Here is a 17,511-nt window from a genome sequence, read left to right on the forward strand (position 1 = left end):
ATCTTAATGATTATAAAATGTTTTAAAATATTTCAAAATCTCACGAATTGGCCGGTGCTGTAGCCACAGATGTTGATTTAGGGCGAGAGTCCTCTGGCAGAGTTTCATTTTCTAAGATTAAAACTAATAATATTGAAAATGCTTGAAAGTCAGCCCAAACCTTGATCTGTTTTTGCTGATTACTGATATGGAATACACTGCAAGTCATATGCACACATTAACATTTTTTTGGAACACGGTAGAGCTTTTTTAAAACATGGCAGTAGTTTTTTTGTTATGTACTAAATCAGTGGTTCATATGATCATTCAGTATTACCTAGACCGGGACAAAAAGTATAAAGCCAGTTATCAAAAGTCAATTTTACACAATCACATACCCATACAATGTAAAAAAAAAAAAATATATATATATATATATATATATATATATATATATATATATATATATATATATATATATATATATATATATATATGAGAGGTAATGACAACATGTTTTAACTCATCATAATTAAGAAGTTACAAGATTCAACACATTATTTTACAGTTAGCTTAATGTGATGTGCTTTAAGCTGAAATTACTTAAACATCCAAGTTGACTGTAGGCTATTTAAAAATGTAAGACATACATTTTTTTGTGTAAAAATAAAATAATTCAAAAGATGTTGGGGGATATTTTAGGGAATTTACATTCTGTCCAACATCATCTTTTGTTTTAGACAGAAGAAGGAATGTAACAGATTTCCAACAACATGAGGTAAATTAGTAAATGTTCCCATTTACAGGCAAACAATTATTTTTATGTTATTTGAACAACAACAAAAAACATTGAATGAACATTTAGATGATTTTATGATGGTGTGTTATTATAATGGAATTGTGGCTTTTCAGCAGTTCATGAAACAGCAAAAAGGAAACGTCAAACCAAGGTCATCGAATTAGGGTGAATTCAAGTTTACTAGGACACCTTTTCCAAGCCATCTCAATGGCAATGGTAATCTCAATCTCATCTCAAGTGTCCAAATCACCCTGCTAATTAATAAAATTAAATGATGACTTGCCCCATTTAGGCTGGGGGGAAAAATCCGTGTCCTAAGAAAACACTGCAACTTTCACTTAAACGATTTGCTTAAAATGCTACTAGGATGATCACGAGACTAACTTGTGGCAGAAGGTGTAAACTGAAAAGTTTAACACCCATACCGTTTCTAATTTAACGAAGAGTGTCTAGAAAAACAGGTGTAGCCTAGCTCACAACATGCATTGATTAGAGGAAAAAAAGTATTTTCGAACTCAGACTGCACACCAAAATTGTTGGGGTCGTAGGTTGTCGACGATTACAGAGAGATTTGTGGAGCATGACCAGACACAGTCCTTGTTTTCCTATAGTAACCACAGCTGTGCCCACGCTGCATAGTAGGAGCAAGAAAGGACCATCGAAGAGGCAGAGTATGCGCACGCATGCAGGCGTCTTCTGCGCCACCTGATTGGCTGAAGGTCCTGTCAATCACACCTCGGCTCCCCAGAGAATCCGCCTCAGCAACGCCATCATCTGTTACACTCGGCGACAGGAGCAGCCTGAGCCGTCAGGGCCAATGTTGTTATTTTCATAATTCACCGAGATTTTATTAATAGAAAAAGCTGTCTGCAAATGACCTATTTTCGATTGTCTCTTCGCGGTGAGATACCAAACACTTCAGACGACCCCTCTCTTGGTAAGCTTTTTTGATGGTCTGGCGTTTTTGATACACTTGGTGCAGCCGATTTGTAGCCAATGGACATTGTGGTTAATGGAAATGATGGGAGATGGAGACATTATAATGCCATTGCGAGTGGACTAACCTTAGCCTACTGCGTTCGTTTTATCAGCCGCGTGTTTTTAGGGATGTTTAAGATCGAGCACGAATGCATTTTGTGTAGGGATGGTGTGATGCTTTTGCTCCGAAGCGCTCGTCTCTGGCAGCAGGATTGATGCGCAGCAGAAAAAGCCTTACGTGCACAATTGAATGGAAGAATAAGGCCTCTGTCACTAGACTGTAGTCATCTTATGACAGAATGAAAGCATACAATACCCTTTATCAGGGTTTACAATTACTAACACACAAGTATTTTATTTTTAGTACAATCTATCTATTGATTTTTTGTTGGTTGTTTTAGGCTATGTCTATTCGAATGAATATGCAGTAGACCTAAGGCACAAAAAAGCCATTTTCCCCTCTTATTGCTCTCTTAATGCATCCCGAATTATAAATACAGGGTTAACATGGTCATGGAAAACCTGGAAAAATCGGGGTATTTTAAAATAGTCTGGGAAAGTAACCTAATAAACCATCAAAAGTCATGGAATTGTTTCTGTTGATACTGTACACCAGAAACAATTCCATGACTTTTGACGGTATATAAAAGCAAAACCAGAGAAACATATGTAGGCTACACTGTGTAGCCTACATATGTTTCTCTGGTTTTGCTTTAAGTCTCAGAAAGCCAAATCCTTCATTTAGCTGCATTCAAACCTTTTTAGACTATAGTTTAAATTTCTTAATTTAAAAGATTGGTGCCTTAAATTATCGCAGCAATGTCTGTAAAAAAAAACTTTTGTGCAGTAATAGTGAACAAAAAGTCCAATGATGAAAAGCATGAGTGATTTCATTTTGACTTATTATGAATATAGGGTCTCAAATATAATGTATAAAAGTATTTAACTTTATGTTTTTTTAAGGGATATAGATTCTTAGACTATGTTTGCTATAATGTCAAGGCTCAAGACACTTTTCCAAAAGCATGAATGGCTCTTCCCCTGAATTCAGTTTTCTGATTAATTAAAGGCTGTTAAAGGATAAAATGTGCAACTTAAGTAGTCCTTAAGTATTCCATATAGTTTCTCAGAAAGTTGTTTGCAAACAAAATTATGTCTCTGGCTTTTGTTTTGCCCACTCTTAGGCAAAGGAGCAAATCTTAGATGTTTTCACCCCATCTTTAATTGAATGGAATGCGAATACTCCACTGTGGTAGCCCAGTGCTTGCCTTGGTATGTTTATTGAATGTATGTTTTCATTTACTTTCTGCATGTACTGCAAATCTTTTGTCAAAACAAGCTACCAATATTTAAAGGCACAATATGTAAGATTTTTAGATTAAAATATCCAAAAAGCACTAGAACAATGTCATATATTTTGTTGACCTATACATTATGACAGATGTTTCCAACAATGTTTGAATCCAGAGAAATCAGCTATTTTAAGTTTTTTAACCAGTGTTACGGACCTTGCCCGGGCTGTCAATACTATCATATCCATGCTAACCTTGATTTCTGTAGAAACCTTGGAAACACAGAAGAGGCTTTAAAGAATTAGTTCACTTTAAAATGAAAATTAGCCCATGATTTACTCACCCTCAAGCCATTCTAGATGATGAACACAATCTGAGTTATATTAATAAATATCATGCCGATTTTAAGCTTTATAATAGAAGTGACAGGGTCCATTGAGTTTGAAGCAAAAAAAGTCCATCCATCCATCCACCCAACCACAAACCCACCCACTCATCCATCCATCCCTCCATCCATCCATCCATCATCCATCCATCCATCCATCCATCCATCCATCCATCCATCCATCCATCCATCCATCCATCCATCCATCATAAACATACTAATAAAGGCCTTCTAAAGCAAAGTGATGCTTTTGTGTAAATAAAATGTCCAAATATAATGTCCTTCCATATTTAACTTACAAAAAGCGTAACTGGCGCAATGTGTGAATAGTATGAAGCGTAAGAGTTTTGAACTACGAAAGGTGTTACACTTTTTTGAGATTCAAACTCAGTGGACCCCATCAATGCCATTAGAAAGTTTGGAAGCATCATGATATTTATTAATATAACTCAGATTGTGTTCATCAGAAAGAAGAAATTCATATACACCAGGATGCTTGAGGGTGAGTAAATCATGAACTATAATATAGTATGTATTTTATTAGACAGATGAGCAACTGTTTGCACTTATCATCAACAAAAAAACAATCATTATTATACGGCTAACGCGGTTAGTCTTATTGTTTGAATCGCTTGTTTTCTTGATTCATCAGAGTAACGTTTATTTTGAGTAACACTATTGGCTAACATAGCATAATCAGAGAGAGCTTTCTCCATTCATACAATAGGTGATATTTTAAAATGAATTGCATGTAATTTAGCAGCAGTCTTCTATCATCTTTTATTAATATGATATTCTAATATAGTTCTAGATTACTGCAAAGTGCAACAAGTCTCTCATACCAGGCAGCCATCGAGTGAATGCACATAACCCAACTTTCAACACATTTAAATGTATTTATTATGATTGTTTTAAGCATGTAAAACAGCACTGCGTTTCCCAACATACACAACAAAAAGAGCAGAAGTGGCCGACTGCAGCATACATGTAATAAAAGCTCAGAGAGACTGGTGTTTCGTGCAGGTCTCTCTCATTAGCATTCGCTCCAAAGGGATCTTGTGCGTCCTGCTTCATACCAACGTAACGTTAATAAAGCTTTGAGCTGATTCGTCAAGCTAACATACTGTGCCTTTAACATTTGTTAATCATGATGTTCTACATCATAGAAAACTAGCTTTGGTAGCGTAATACACGCATAGTAAATGTGAATTTGAATGTGAATGTTGAATCACATTAATGACTCGCTTGTCCAAATCTTTATGCTTGTGATGCAAATAAGATTAAATTAAACACATTTATTTGTTTTCACTTTAATTACAGATTTGTTTTGTTGCTAAAAACCTAGATGTCTTGCTGAATCACTTGTCGAATTTATTATTGATTGAGTAATTACTTAGGGTATTTGTTTACTTCAAATCAGAATCTGAATCTCGTCTTTAATTTGGCTGATTTGATAAAAGTTCCAAGCAGAAGTGAATATTTCCTTATGTCTGTAAATTAATGTTCATTTATGCCCTTTCTTCACCACAAAGAATATAGATAATGGGCTGTGTGCAATGTAAGGACAAAGAGGCAACCAAACTCACAGATGACAGAGAAACTAGTGTCTCACAGCATGCAGGATATCGATATGGGGCTGATCCGACACCTCAACACTACCCCAGCTTCGGGGTCACCACCATACCCAACTACAACAACTTCCATGCGCCTGTCAGTCAAGGAGTGACTGTGTTTGGTGGAGTGAACACTTCTTCACATTCAGGAACATTACGATCCCGGGGTGGAACAGGTAAACCAAGACACAAAATGACAAAGTGAGGTCAACATGACATCCTTATTTAATACTCATTTTTAGTTTTATTGTGACCAATCATTCATATCCTTCCAAATAAAAAAAGGTCTTTTTTTTAAACTCTGAAACGGATTTTCTTTTTGGCTGACATTACCAAGGCCTCTAATTTTTCAGTCCCTGGTTTCATTCTGGTATCAAGCATGCACATTTTTCGTGATCTAATCAAATTTGTTGGATCAAGTCCTGGCCCGCTTATTTCTCATTTAATGTCTTGTTTTATTTCGAAATATTAAACAGAAGTAAAATGAGTTTTGAATACTGACTGTTTAAAATAACATTTTCCTCAATCTTTTTAAAAATATCCCAACTATTTCCACTTTGGAGCACAATGTTGAGACATTGTGATATTTCTATAAAACCATGTATTATTTTAGTCTTTGTCAGTACGATGATGTTATTTGTCATTTACTTTCGCAGGAGTAACACTCTTTGTAGCACTTTATGATTATGAGGCAAGGTCAGAGGATGACCTCAGCTTCAGGAAAGGGGAAAAGTTCCAGATTCTAAATAGCACGTGAGTTTATAGAACATATTAACATATATATATTTTTTAAAAATACTACAGAACCCTGCAGATAAATATGTACAGTATGGCCACAAATGACTTGCTGATACATAAGGATGTTTTGCTAAATCATGTGCATGAGATAATAATTTGTTCCCTCATTTTACTAAACCATGCACAGTTTGCACACAATATAATTAGTTCCTTTTTTTAGTTAAATCAAAACGAGGGAACAAATTAGTCGAGCGTGGCCATGATTTACTAAAAAAAATTATTAATTTGTGTGTAATATATTCTGTTTATATTTCTGTCTGTATAGCATGTGCAGGGCTTCATTGGATGCTGTTTGAAATATTAAATTAAAATGTTTGTAATGTACACTGCGGTTTAAAAGTTTGTTGTTGGCAAGATTTTTTTCAATAATTTTTTAATGTTTTTTAAAGAAGTCTTACGCTCTGCAAGGCTGCATTTATTCGACAAAAAACAGTAAAACTTTAAAATTGTCTTGTACTTTAATACATTCTAAAATATAATTTAGTCATTTCTTAATTTTCAGCCCCGTCATAACAGCCTTTTACATTATTACATCATTACCTTCAGAAATCATTCTAATATGATGATTTGCTGTTCAAGAAACAAATTTCTTCTCATTATTATGTTGAAAACAGTTTGTGCTGCATAATATTTTTGTTGAAACTGTGATTTTCACAGGATTTCTTTGATCAATAGAACGTTGAAAAGAACAGCATTTATTTGAAATATAAATATGTTGTTACATTATGAATGTCTGTCACAAAATCTCACCCCAAACCTTTGAACAGTAATGTTTCTTTACATTATCTTTTGGGAACACAAAAATGGGATTTTATATGTGCATTATAAAACAGCCAGTTTCCTTCTAAATAATTGAAACTTGACCCATTATAAATGCATTCATTGTTTATTTGTTCTCTTGCACCTGTTGCCATATTTCAGGGAAGGAGACTGGTGGGAGGCCCGCTCTCTCACTACAGGTGGAACAGGATACATACCCAGTAATTATGTGGCTCCAGTAGACTCCATACAGGCAGAAGAGTAAGTTCTGTTTTAGTACTAAAATAGGCAAAAGTGAAATATAAAAAGGAGGACTGTCTAGAAGAAGAATGTCTGTTTTTTGCATTACTCTAAGAAGTATTTTCATTGGGACAAGCACAATAACATAACTTTGTCATGTGGTCATACTGTTAACTAAACCAAACACTATGTATCCCTTTGTAGTTGGTATTTTGGAAAACTAGGCCGTAAAGATGCAGAAAGGCAACTGTTGTCGAATGGAAATCCCAGAGGCACATTCCTTATAAGGGAGAGTGAGACCACGAAAGGTAATTTGCACAAAACCATTCAGAGATTTTTTTAAATGTTAAATTAAGTCTCTTATGCTCATCAAGGCTGCATTTATCTGATTAAAAATACAGTAAAAACAGTACAACTGTAAAATATTATTAAAATTTAAAATAAGTGTTACGTTTTAATATATTTTAAAATGTTGAAAATCAGGCTTCTTTGATGAATAAACATTTCAAAAGAATGTTTGTATTACATTATAGATATTTTTGTTTGCAGTGACAGTTTTGATCAATTTAATGCATCCTTGCTGAACAAAAGTATTAATCTATTTTAGGGAAAAAAACGCTCAGACTCCAAACAGTTGAACTGTAGTGTACATTAGTTGAAAGTTTTGCGAACTTTGAATTTTTAACTGATATTTCAGACTCCTGAATGATCTAATTTCCTGTTCACCCCACTGTTTTTTTTCCAGGAGCGTTCTCCTTGTCCATACAGGATTGGGATGAAACTAAGGGCGATCACGTGAAGCATTACAAGATACGCAAGTTAGACAATGGAGGATATTACATCACCACTAGAGCTCAATTTGAAACTCTGCAGCAGCTTGTGCATCATTATTCTGGTATGTCTGTATTAAATTCTTAATACGAAAAAGAACTGATCTTAAAATGATAACATGACAGTATATGTAATTAATATATCCGCATTCAGCCCGGGCTGCAGGACTCTGTTGCCGTTTAATAGTCCCGTGCCATAAAGGCATGCCCCGCCTCGCCGACCTGTCCGTCAAAACCAAAGATGTATGGGAGATCCCACGGGAGTCACTTCAGCTCATCAAACGATTGGGGAATGGACAGTTCGGAGAGGTCTGGATGGGTAAGAGATTAGCTTAACCACACGGCCAATAAAGAGTTTGATATTCATGCATTACTTATAATTCCAGGGGTATAAATCTAGACCCTGTCAGGGAGGCTGAGAACATTTCATCTCGTCAAAAGAAAGCCAGCTGTCTTGGAAGGATTTATGTGTGGTTCCTTTCAAGGGCTGTGTGACTCACTATGAAATCTCGTCTCTGAATGGCAGGCACTTGGAATGGCAATACTAAAGTGGCAGTGAAGACCTTGAAACCAGGCACAATGTCCCCGGAGTCGTTCCTGGAGGAGGCTCAGATAATGAAGAAACTGAGGCATGACAAGCTAGTGCAGCTGTATGCGGTCGTCTCTGAAGAACCAATCTACATTGTGACAGAATATATGAGCAAAGGTAGGATTTTGCAAACAGAAGTCCTAAATAAAGGCAGTTCTTTTAAACTTGAACATCACAGTTTCCACAAATACATATTAAGCAGTTTCTTGAGCAGCAAATCAGCATTAGAACAATTTCTGAAGTGACACTGAAGACTAGAAGAATAGCTACTTAAAAGTTTGCTTTGACATCAGAGGAAGACATTATGTTTTAAAATGTATTTAAAGTATTATGCAGTTCACAGCATAAATGAGTACACCCCCTCTGAACAAATACAAAAGATGCATTTTCTTAATGATGATCACTAATATAATTCATGAAAAGATATTAAGTATTAACATATACTTAATAAAAAGAGAGAAATAGATGTCATTAATATATGTAAAATAAGTAAATCAGCCATAAAAAAGAAGTATTGCAGAAATGAGTACACCCTAGATTTAATTCAACAAATGTATAATATTCTAATACTTAGTATGCCCGCCATCATTTTAAGTATACTGCTCTGACCCCTCTTGGCATGGAGATTACAAGTTCATAAATTGTCACATCTGTGCTGTTTAAGTCCCAGTGAACCAGAAGTTGCAACTGATTTTATTTACATGTGAAACAGAATATTGAATAAAGGGCAGGGTTTTACTTCAGTGCTCCTCCTCTCCATCTCTCGCTCATAGCAAACTAACGGTTGGAGTGGAGTTGTTAAGGATATTCAAAACCAAGCCGTCGAACTCCCGTCATCCGAAAGGGAACACCATTCCAGACCGGAAGTTACTTTTCAGATTTTGATTAAAGAGTACCATGGCAAACAATTTTTTTCTGTGTATTAAGTTGCACAGATTACTTGTTCACCCTAAGACATGTAATGTGTGCTAACAAAGTAAATAAGATTGACTTTAAATGCCCTGATCTTTAGTTATTTAGTTATTTTATAGCTCAAGAGTGTTGCGATCGGGTGAAATACATGTCCACAGAAGGTGAATGCATATCATCATTGTCATATTGAAAAAATTATATAATCATTTGGCACATGGCAACTAGCCATGGAAAAAAAAATCTTATGAATTATAAATATTAATATATGTGGGGGGAGCTGTTTCTTCTTCTTTGGTGCGCATGTCGTGCAGCCTCTTCTTCATTACTTTCTAGATAGGTGCATTATGGGTGGGTGGGCACTGGGCAGGCAGGTTACTTTAACTCAAATCGAATGCATCATGCGTGTGGTAGGAGCACCGACGCTGCAACTGAGTGCCGGTCAATTTAATGGCCCAATGGAAAATATGAAAACCAGGACATTTTCATCACTTTCTAAACAAACAGCCAGGACAGGACTTGAAAACAGGACGTTTGGTCACCCTATGGATTCCTAGAAGTCTATATTTAGTAAATATGGTCATTGGAAAAGGATAATTAACTTTATTGTGCTTTGGCTACAGTAGGTTGTTCCAGTGTGGACAATAAACCATGCATGTCACTTCTGCAGGCTGCATCTTACTCTGCGAGATAAACAGTCACTCTTTTTATAGCTTTTACTGGCTCTGTGACACTCACTTGGTATTTCTCTTACTTTTTGCCTAGCAAAAAAAAAAAACACTCATCACTAAATGAAAGCTTACAATGAACGAAGACCTGATTATTTCAGTGGCCTTCAGTCTATTGTTTTTGAATTTCTGTTACTTTTGCTATATTTTCACACGTAAAACAATAATTTGGTAATCCTTTTGTACCACTGTCCTCTTTTGTGCTAAGAAATAAGTCCCCTGGCAGTTCTCTCCCAAGTGGTTCCATTGCTGTCAACATTAAGTCTGAGAATGATTCAGTGGGCTAAATATATACACACAGTGGGGCAAAAAAGTATTTAGTCAGCCACCAATTGTGCAAGTTCTCCCACTTAAAAAGATGAAAGAGGCCTGTAATTTTCATCATAAGTATACTACAACTATGAGAGACAGAATGAGAAAAGAAATCCAGAAAATCACAATGTCTTATTTTTAAAGAATTTATTTGCAAATTATGGTGGAAAATAAGTATTTAGGCAATAACAAAAGTTCATCTCAATACTTTGTTATAAACCCTTTGTTGGCAATGACAGAGGTCAAACGTTTTCTGTAAGTCGCCACAAGGCCTCTCATCTTTTTAAGTGAGATCTTTTTTGCCCCACTGTGTATATATATATATATATATATATATATATATATATATATATATATATATATATATATATATATATATATATATATATATATATATACCGTATATAAATATACCGTATATAAATATACCATATATATATATATATATATATATATATATATATATATATATATGAAACCTCTAAACACTACTTCCCTTTCCCACCAAAAGCCTCTAAGTTCACGGAATCAATCAGAAGATGCAAATCGAATCATATGATTATAAAACTAATGGCGACGGCTTCAATTATAGAGCTAATATCAGTTTAATGTTTACTGACTTAATGCACAATTTATTTATTTATTTTGGTATCATCGTTTTATATTTATTTTTATAAATCTATTTAATTATAGATTATTATATTGTAAATGTATTTTGTTACTTATTTTGTGTATAGCTACTATGGTGTAGTTATTGTATAAAATCTTCCGTTTGTTGTTAGTGGACTAAAGTGTGCTGTCATTCTGTGTTTTACGGTTATACTGTGTGAATAATTTTGAGCCTTTTACCTTTATTCAGAAAGGACAGTGAAGAATGACTGGAGAGAGATAGGGTGGGGAAACGGGAAACAGCGGCGGGTCACATTCAAACCTGGGTCCCCTGTAATCACTTGGACCTGAATACAAAACAGACCTGGCAGTAGTGATTTCGCAACCGTTTAGTGTGTCTTGTCTAAAAAGGTGGACTTAGAGGTTTTTGCACAAAAAAAGCACACATGGACTTAGCTGGTTTTGCAGCAAAAGACAATCAGATTTATAAATATCAATGAATTGACTAAAGTGACATTATATATAAGTAAGTATATACAAGTATTTATATATACACCTCCAAAGACGTCACATAGGTTTGTTCACACATATTCTGATGGTCTTACAGGAAGCCTGCTGGATTTCTTGAAGGATGGTGAAGGACGTGGGCTTAAATTGCCAAATTTAGTTGACATGGCTGCTCAGGTTAGAAACATTTTTTGATATCCATAAACATTAAATGTATTAGTAAACACTTACCTGACCACGGGACAAATAAATATTTAATCGCTTGCACACTCCTCTTTTAGGTTGCTGCAGGCATGGCTTACATTGAAAGGATGAACTACATCCACAGAGATCTCCGATCTGCCAATATACTTGTTGGTGATAGTTTAGTGTGCAAGATTGCAGATTTTGGACTGGCCAGACTAATAGAGGACAATGAATACACAGCACGACAAGGTAAGGGATACGATTCCTAATCAGGCTTATCTGCTCTGCCTTTAAAGACTTATTTAACCCTCTGTGCTACAGTGTTTTCTTTGTCTACACCATTTTCTTACACTTAACACTTTACACTACCATTCAGAAAAAAGTACAACAAACTGTATTATTGTAGTTAAAGGATCAGTTTATAAAACCTTTAATATGCTGGTTTTAAGCCATAAGATATTCTCTTTTAAGATGTGAACATGCTGCCTAAAATTAAAATGTCCTTCTACACCTGGATATTTTGCTGCCTTTTGTATTATACATTTTTTTTAACAGATCACAGTCTAACATAGTTTTAGAACATAGTTTTACTGTAAACTGAAAAAAAAATAAAAGCAGAAATTAATTTTAAAATATGGCAAATGTTTACCACAATTGAATTGCAATAATCCATTTACTCACTGGGTGTTTTATAAATATTGGCATTACTTACATTACTGTGGTTATTATTATAGTGTTTATAGCAATACACATTTTCATGCATAAAAATACATTTGTATATAAAAGTATTTGTGTTTCATATGTTCATTAAAACATATAATTCATATATGTATTTTTAAATAATTAGTTTGTAAGGATTTCAAATGGATAAATATATTAATTCATTAGAGATTTTTTTTTTTCCATGGCTAGTTGCCATGTGCCAACATTTTCAGCATGGCAACATCTCAAAAGTAATTGACGTAGATGACGTGACCACATAGGTCATATAATATATGACTGAGCGGTGTTTTATCTATTAATGTTTGTTTCCTTATACACATATTCAACAGAGTTAAATCTGCAATTTCCCTGGGACCATTGCCCAGTTTACAAGTAGGCCACATTTTGAGATCAGATCCATAAATCCAGTGTTCCGTTGTAGGTGCCAAGTTCCCAATCAAGTGGACGGCTCCAGAGGCAGCACTCTATGGAAGGTTTACTATCAAGTCAGATGTCTGGTCGTTTGGAATACTACTCACAGAGCTGGTCACCAAAGGACGCGTACCCTATCCAGGTGAGATCTGATAGTGGAAGGAGCCGTCTTAAAACTTTAACACTGATAGAAACTGACAAAAATGACCAAAATTCATTCAGTTTCTTTGAAAGTTTGCTATTTGATGCAAGATGAATTCCTAAAGGGATATTTTTCTCAAAAAATATAATTCGGTCATCATTTACTCACCCGCGTCATTCCAAACCTGTATGAACACAAAAAATGTCTCTTTAGTTATTTCCTCACTTTTCTTAATCCAAATGAATCTGATCTGATTTCAGATTCTGATAGTTCTGTTTGTATGAACCCTAAATTTTGCAGTTGGATTCATATATTTGTTTACATGTGCATTACATTACATATTCTGAACAAAACTTCAGCGTATACGCACTGCACAGTCACCGCAATCAGAACGATAAAGCCACCATGATAATGTTAATGGAGGTAGGCTAGAACACAATTTTTTATTTATTTAAATTTGTTAAAGTATAGTTAAAGGTATATTTCAAGAATAAAAAATATCTAATACTTAAATATTAACATAGTAGTATATTTAAAGTGCAAAATTAAAGGTGCACTATGCAGGATTTTTCAGTAAACTATCCAAAAACCACCAGGCCAGTGTTATATATTTTGTTCAGATGAGTTCTTACAATATCCCAAATGTTTCCCACTATTTGTAAATTGTGAGAAAATTGCTATTTTAACCAAGTAACCGGGATGCCTAAGGGAGTTCCCTGGCAATTGCTTCATCTCTGTGTTACCCTCGGTTTCCAGGTTTTATTCTGCGCTCTACTCTTAGCAGTGTGAACGCACAGATTAACGTCATAACATAATTTTAAACACACTTAAATGTATCTAATTTGATTAAAAAAGAGCTACATTACCTCATACTCATGACCAGAAAAGTGAAATGCGGCAACTGTATGCCGTGGCAACTGTATGCCGGCAACTGGAAGCGGCAACTGTATGCCGTCATAATAAAAGTCCCGCTGCTCTTGTGTGTTGTGTAAGAATCGCTCCAGTGGTCTTGCTCAGCTCCCTCAACATTCGGTCCTGCTCTGCTTCATACTACAGTGACGTTAATAATCGAATCCATGAAAATCATTTCTGCCCAAATTCTATCCCAATTCTTTCCCACCAGCTGTGAGGTGAAGACCATGAGGTGAATGTCCTAAGATTTTGCGCTCAAACTTGGCATGATCACCTTGCCAAGATGCAAAACAACACCTTTGTTTTGAATAGGTGCCCTCTAGCGGACGGAAAAGTTACATCGTGTAGCTTTAATATATAAATAATAAACTACAAATATGATGTTATTGTTTTTTTTTAATTTCTTTTACTTTATGCGAGAAAACACAATTACAATAAGGTAATACAAAATGATCAAAGTCAAAATAAAAGCACAACTAGATAGAAACATAAGAGAAAAAGCAATATATATTTCTAAAGTTATGTCATTTTTTTAGAAAATGAAGGAATCAAATTAATTGTAATTTTAAGCCTAAAAAGCTATACTAATTAAACAATCAAAAAACAAATGTGCTGTTCTATTTTGGAATCCCAGAAAGTAAAACTATTGTGATCAATATTAAATCTACATCTAAGAAGTACTAAAATATATTTCCTTAGCTTTAGAGTACTATGTTATGTTCACTTAAAGAAAACTTACAAGTATATTTGCTGTATAAAACTACTAGTAGTTTACGGAAAGTATACTTTAAAGTGTACTTTGAAAAAAATCTGTTAATTTAAGTATTAAAATAGTAAACTACTAGTAAACATATAAGTTCACTTGTAGTACAGATTTAGTATAACTGAGAAACATAGTTGTGAACTAGTTGTGCACTTAAAGTTACTGTTACACTTATAGTACACTTAAATGTATACTTTTATATACTAAAAGTGGGCCAATTTAAACCCAAGCAATATTTAAACTGTACACTGACAAGTTTACACCTAGCACATTGCTATTTGTATACTTACTACTTAAAGTATACTTAAAAATATACTTAAGTATACGTATACTTATTTTTTTGTAAGGGGTTGATGACATATCTAAAAGGAAAGATAACATTTATATCAGAAGAGCATTTTCTTTAATTAAATATTCAATCTCCTCCACTGACCAGTTTGCAAGATATAAATAAACATATCAACGTTTGTAAAATGTTTGTAAACCTCAGAGATCGAATGACTATGGTAAACATACGCAGCAATGTGCAAGGTTTTTGAGTCTGATTGAGAGAATATTTGAATTCAAGAATTTAAATTCTTATTTTTTGTCCTACTGAGCAGATTATTTAAGGTCTACACCTTTTTTAATCCAATTGAAATTTTATTCAGACAAGCTCAAAAAGATTGATTGAAGTGGTTACCAAAGACAAAATATCCCAGAAATGTTTGTTGCTGATTACAGATGTCACTCATTACCCCCAGTTTGTATAGTGTCAAATCAGTAATTGAACCAAAACTTATTAGAAAAATGATCACTTGAACATGCCTGCGTGATAAGAACTACCTAAAATGACAGAAACCATCTTTGGAAAAAAGATTACAATTCGATTACATGGAGAGGGTTGGGTTTATGGTGTTTATCGGCCACCAGGGGGCGATCGAAATGCTTTGGCTTTATTTTTCAGGAGGTGTGTGGCACACTTGTTTCAATTTAATTGAGCCATTATTCTGTTTGCTCAAAGGTTATTTGGGTGCATGTAAACGCTGGACCCCATAGACTTGCATTGTATGGAAAAACATTCAAAATTTATGTTCTGCAGAAGATTGAAAGTTTTGTGGTGAACTATCTATCTTCAAAAGACTGAACAAATTAATGAAGTGCAACACAGCATCATACAGGAATTTAAGGGCCCCACAATGGTTTTCAGTTAAAGAGCACTTGCTTTGCATTTGTCCCTCAGGCATGAACAACCGGGAAGTCTTGGAGCAAGTAGAGCGTGGTTACAGGATGCCCTGCCCCCAGGACTGTCCCAGCTCCCTGCATGAGCTCATGCTCCAATGCTGGAAGAGGGACCCCGAGGAGCGGCCCACCTTTGAGTATCTGCAAGCCTTCCTGGAGGATTACTTCACTGCCACTGAACCACAGTACCAACCCGGGGACAACCTCTAAACACGGAGCACCAGAGTACAGAGAGTGCCACAAAAGACTGCCCTTCAAAAGACTGATCGCAAGAGCGTTTGATGAGAAAAGCTTCCAGGTTTTGTGCCATCTCGACCCAATATCTGACACAATCCATCTTCCATCGAACAAAGGACATGCAATCGCATTATATCTGTCAGTAAAGCCAAAAATAGTGTTCTGTGGAGAGACATCAGTCATGATTAATGATAAGAATGGCTTGTTTGTATGTAGTGTAAATAGTGTGTTTAGTTTTCCCTTGTATTTGGCTTGTTTTATTACTTTTTATAATGCTCTTTTGCGTTCTTATCCAGGCCGAGAAAGAGTCGACGCTGTGAGGAAAGCATGATCAACAGAGGCGGCATCAAACATTTTCAAATTTACAATGATTCTGGAAATCATTCTTAGACACTTCCAGTGGGATGTTGACCAGCCTCTTTTAAATATCAAGGGAATTCTGTCAATTGTATATTAAATTAACTGTACTTGTCAAAACACCCTTTTAGCCGAGACATACAGCAGTGCATAGGTAGCATTTCTGACACATTATTGTGACTTTCACCGAGGGTAATGATGTCTGCACTGGTTTTAGTGAGTTTGCTGGGCCGAATTATTTTGCACCTGCTTTTAGCAAGCGCTCGGTGTCTCTCTCTTGTTTTCTGCTTCTTAGAATGAGTGCATTTTCTATTTAGTCACTTTGGATTAACAATAGAGCAATGTATGTATCAGAATAGTATGAGACCAAGTGGGCATTATGCTTGACCATACTTGCATCTTTCCTGCAAATAAGATAAAATGACTGCTAACATCATTACTGTTGTGAGAGAAAAATAAAAGGAGTCCATTAAATGTATCTCACAATATCATGCATTATAAACTTAACACGACTAAATACGTAGAGAACTATTATGAAATGGTAGAATTTCACTCAAGATAACTCATCGCTGGTCTGCCTTGTTTTTGCCCCCCATTTTGTCCTTCATGATAAAATGATACGTATTTCAGAAAAATCATTATTGGGTCATTTCTTTAATTTTTTGTCACATTTAAGAAGTGACAAACATACTTACTCTAAGTCAGCGATACTTTTAGATATTCTCATTGCGGCAATTTCGGCATGAGCCATTTTACAGCAAGAGCAGTTACTCACCTCTTCACAACCAGTGTTGATTTCAGCCAATATTTTGGATAGAATAAAGGGTTCAATTGAGTGCTGCTTTGATCAGGGCCTATAATTTAAACTGTGCTGCATTTGTGTTCAAATCCAACCTTATTTTCTCACATTTATTTTTGTACCATCTATATTTGGATTTATTCATAAATATTGTGTTTATTTAATTTCTTTGTTTCGTTAAAGCACAAGCATTTTTAGAATAAAGTGTCATTCAAATCCATTTCTATCAACCTTTCTTTTCTTTTTTTCACTGGACATCAAAGTATAATTGAGTAAATTTTTTGGGTTAAGTTTGGCAGGTACTCCAAGATTTAAAATTCTCCATACTTAACATTTCGTTACAATTTTAAACTAATGAAAAAGTGGTCTTAAATTCATATTGATGCATTAGCACACATTTTACATTTTAGATGATCAAACAGTAAATATAAGG

The 17,511-nt window shown here is 34.9% G+C and overlaps 1 protein-coding gene across 2 annotated transcripts; it reads left to right on the top strand.

Annotated features, from left to right (window-relative positions):
• The first annotated feature begins 1,516 nt into the window (after window positions 1-1,516).
• Window positions 1,517-17,298, top strand: fyna (FYN proto-oncogene, Src family tyrosine kinase a). 2 transcript variants are annotated; one of them, XM_067455788.1, is made up of 13 exons: window positions 1,517-1,715; window positions 2,941-3,043; window positions 4,966-5,222; window positions 5,703-5,799; window positions 6,766-6,864; window positions 7,048-7,151; window positions 7,589-7,738; window positions 7,828-7,992; window positions 8,200-8,379; window positions 11,428-11,504; window positions 11,609-11,762; window positions 12,658-12,789; window positions 15,687-17,298. In XM_067455788.1, exons 3-13 carry the CDS (start codon window positions 4,976-4,978, stop codon window positions 15,893-15,895), a joined length of 1,614 nt encoding a protein of 537 aa, XP_067311889.1. In that variant the 5' UTR covers window positions 1,517-1,715; window positions 2,941-3,043; window positions 4,966-4,975; the 3' UTR covers window positions 15,896-17,298. The 2 variants fall into 2 exon arrangements, with proteins under 2 accessions (XP_067311889.1, XP_067311888.1); XM_067455787.1 differs by having other exon boundaries at window positions 1,518-1,715; window positions 2,941-3,028.
• Window positions 17,299-17,511: the final 213 nt, after the last annotated feature.

Source organism: Pseudorasbora parva, chromosome 10, assembly GCF_024679245.1.
Source record: "Pseudorasbora parva isolate DD20220531a chromosome 10, ASM2467924v1, whole genome shotgun sequence".
Taxonomy (NCBI): domain Eukaryota; kingdom Metazoa; phylum Chordata; class Actinopteri; order Cypriniformes; family Gobionidae; genus Pseudorasbora; species Pseudorasbora parva.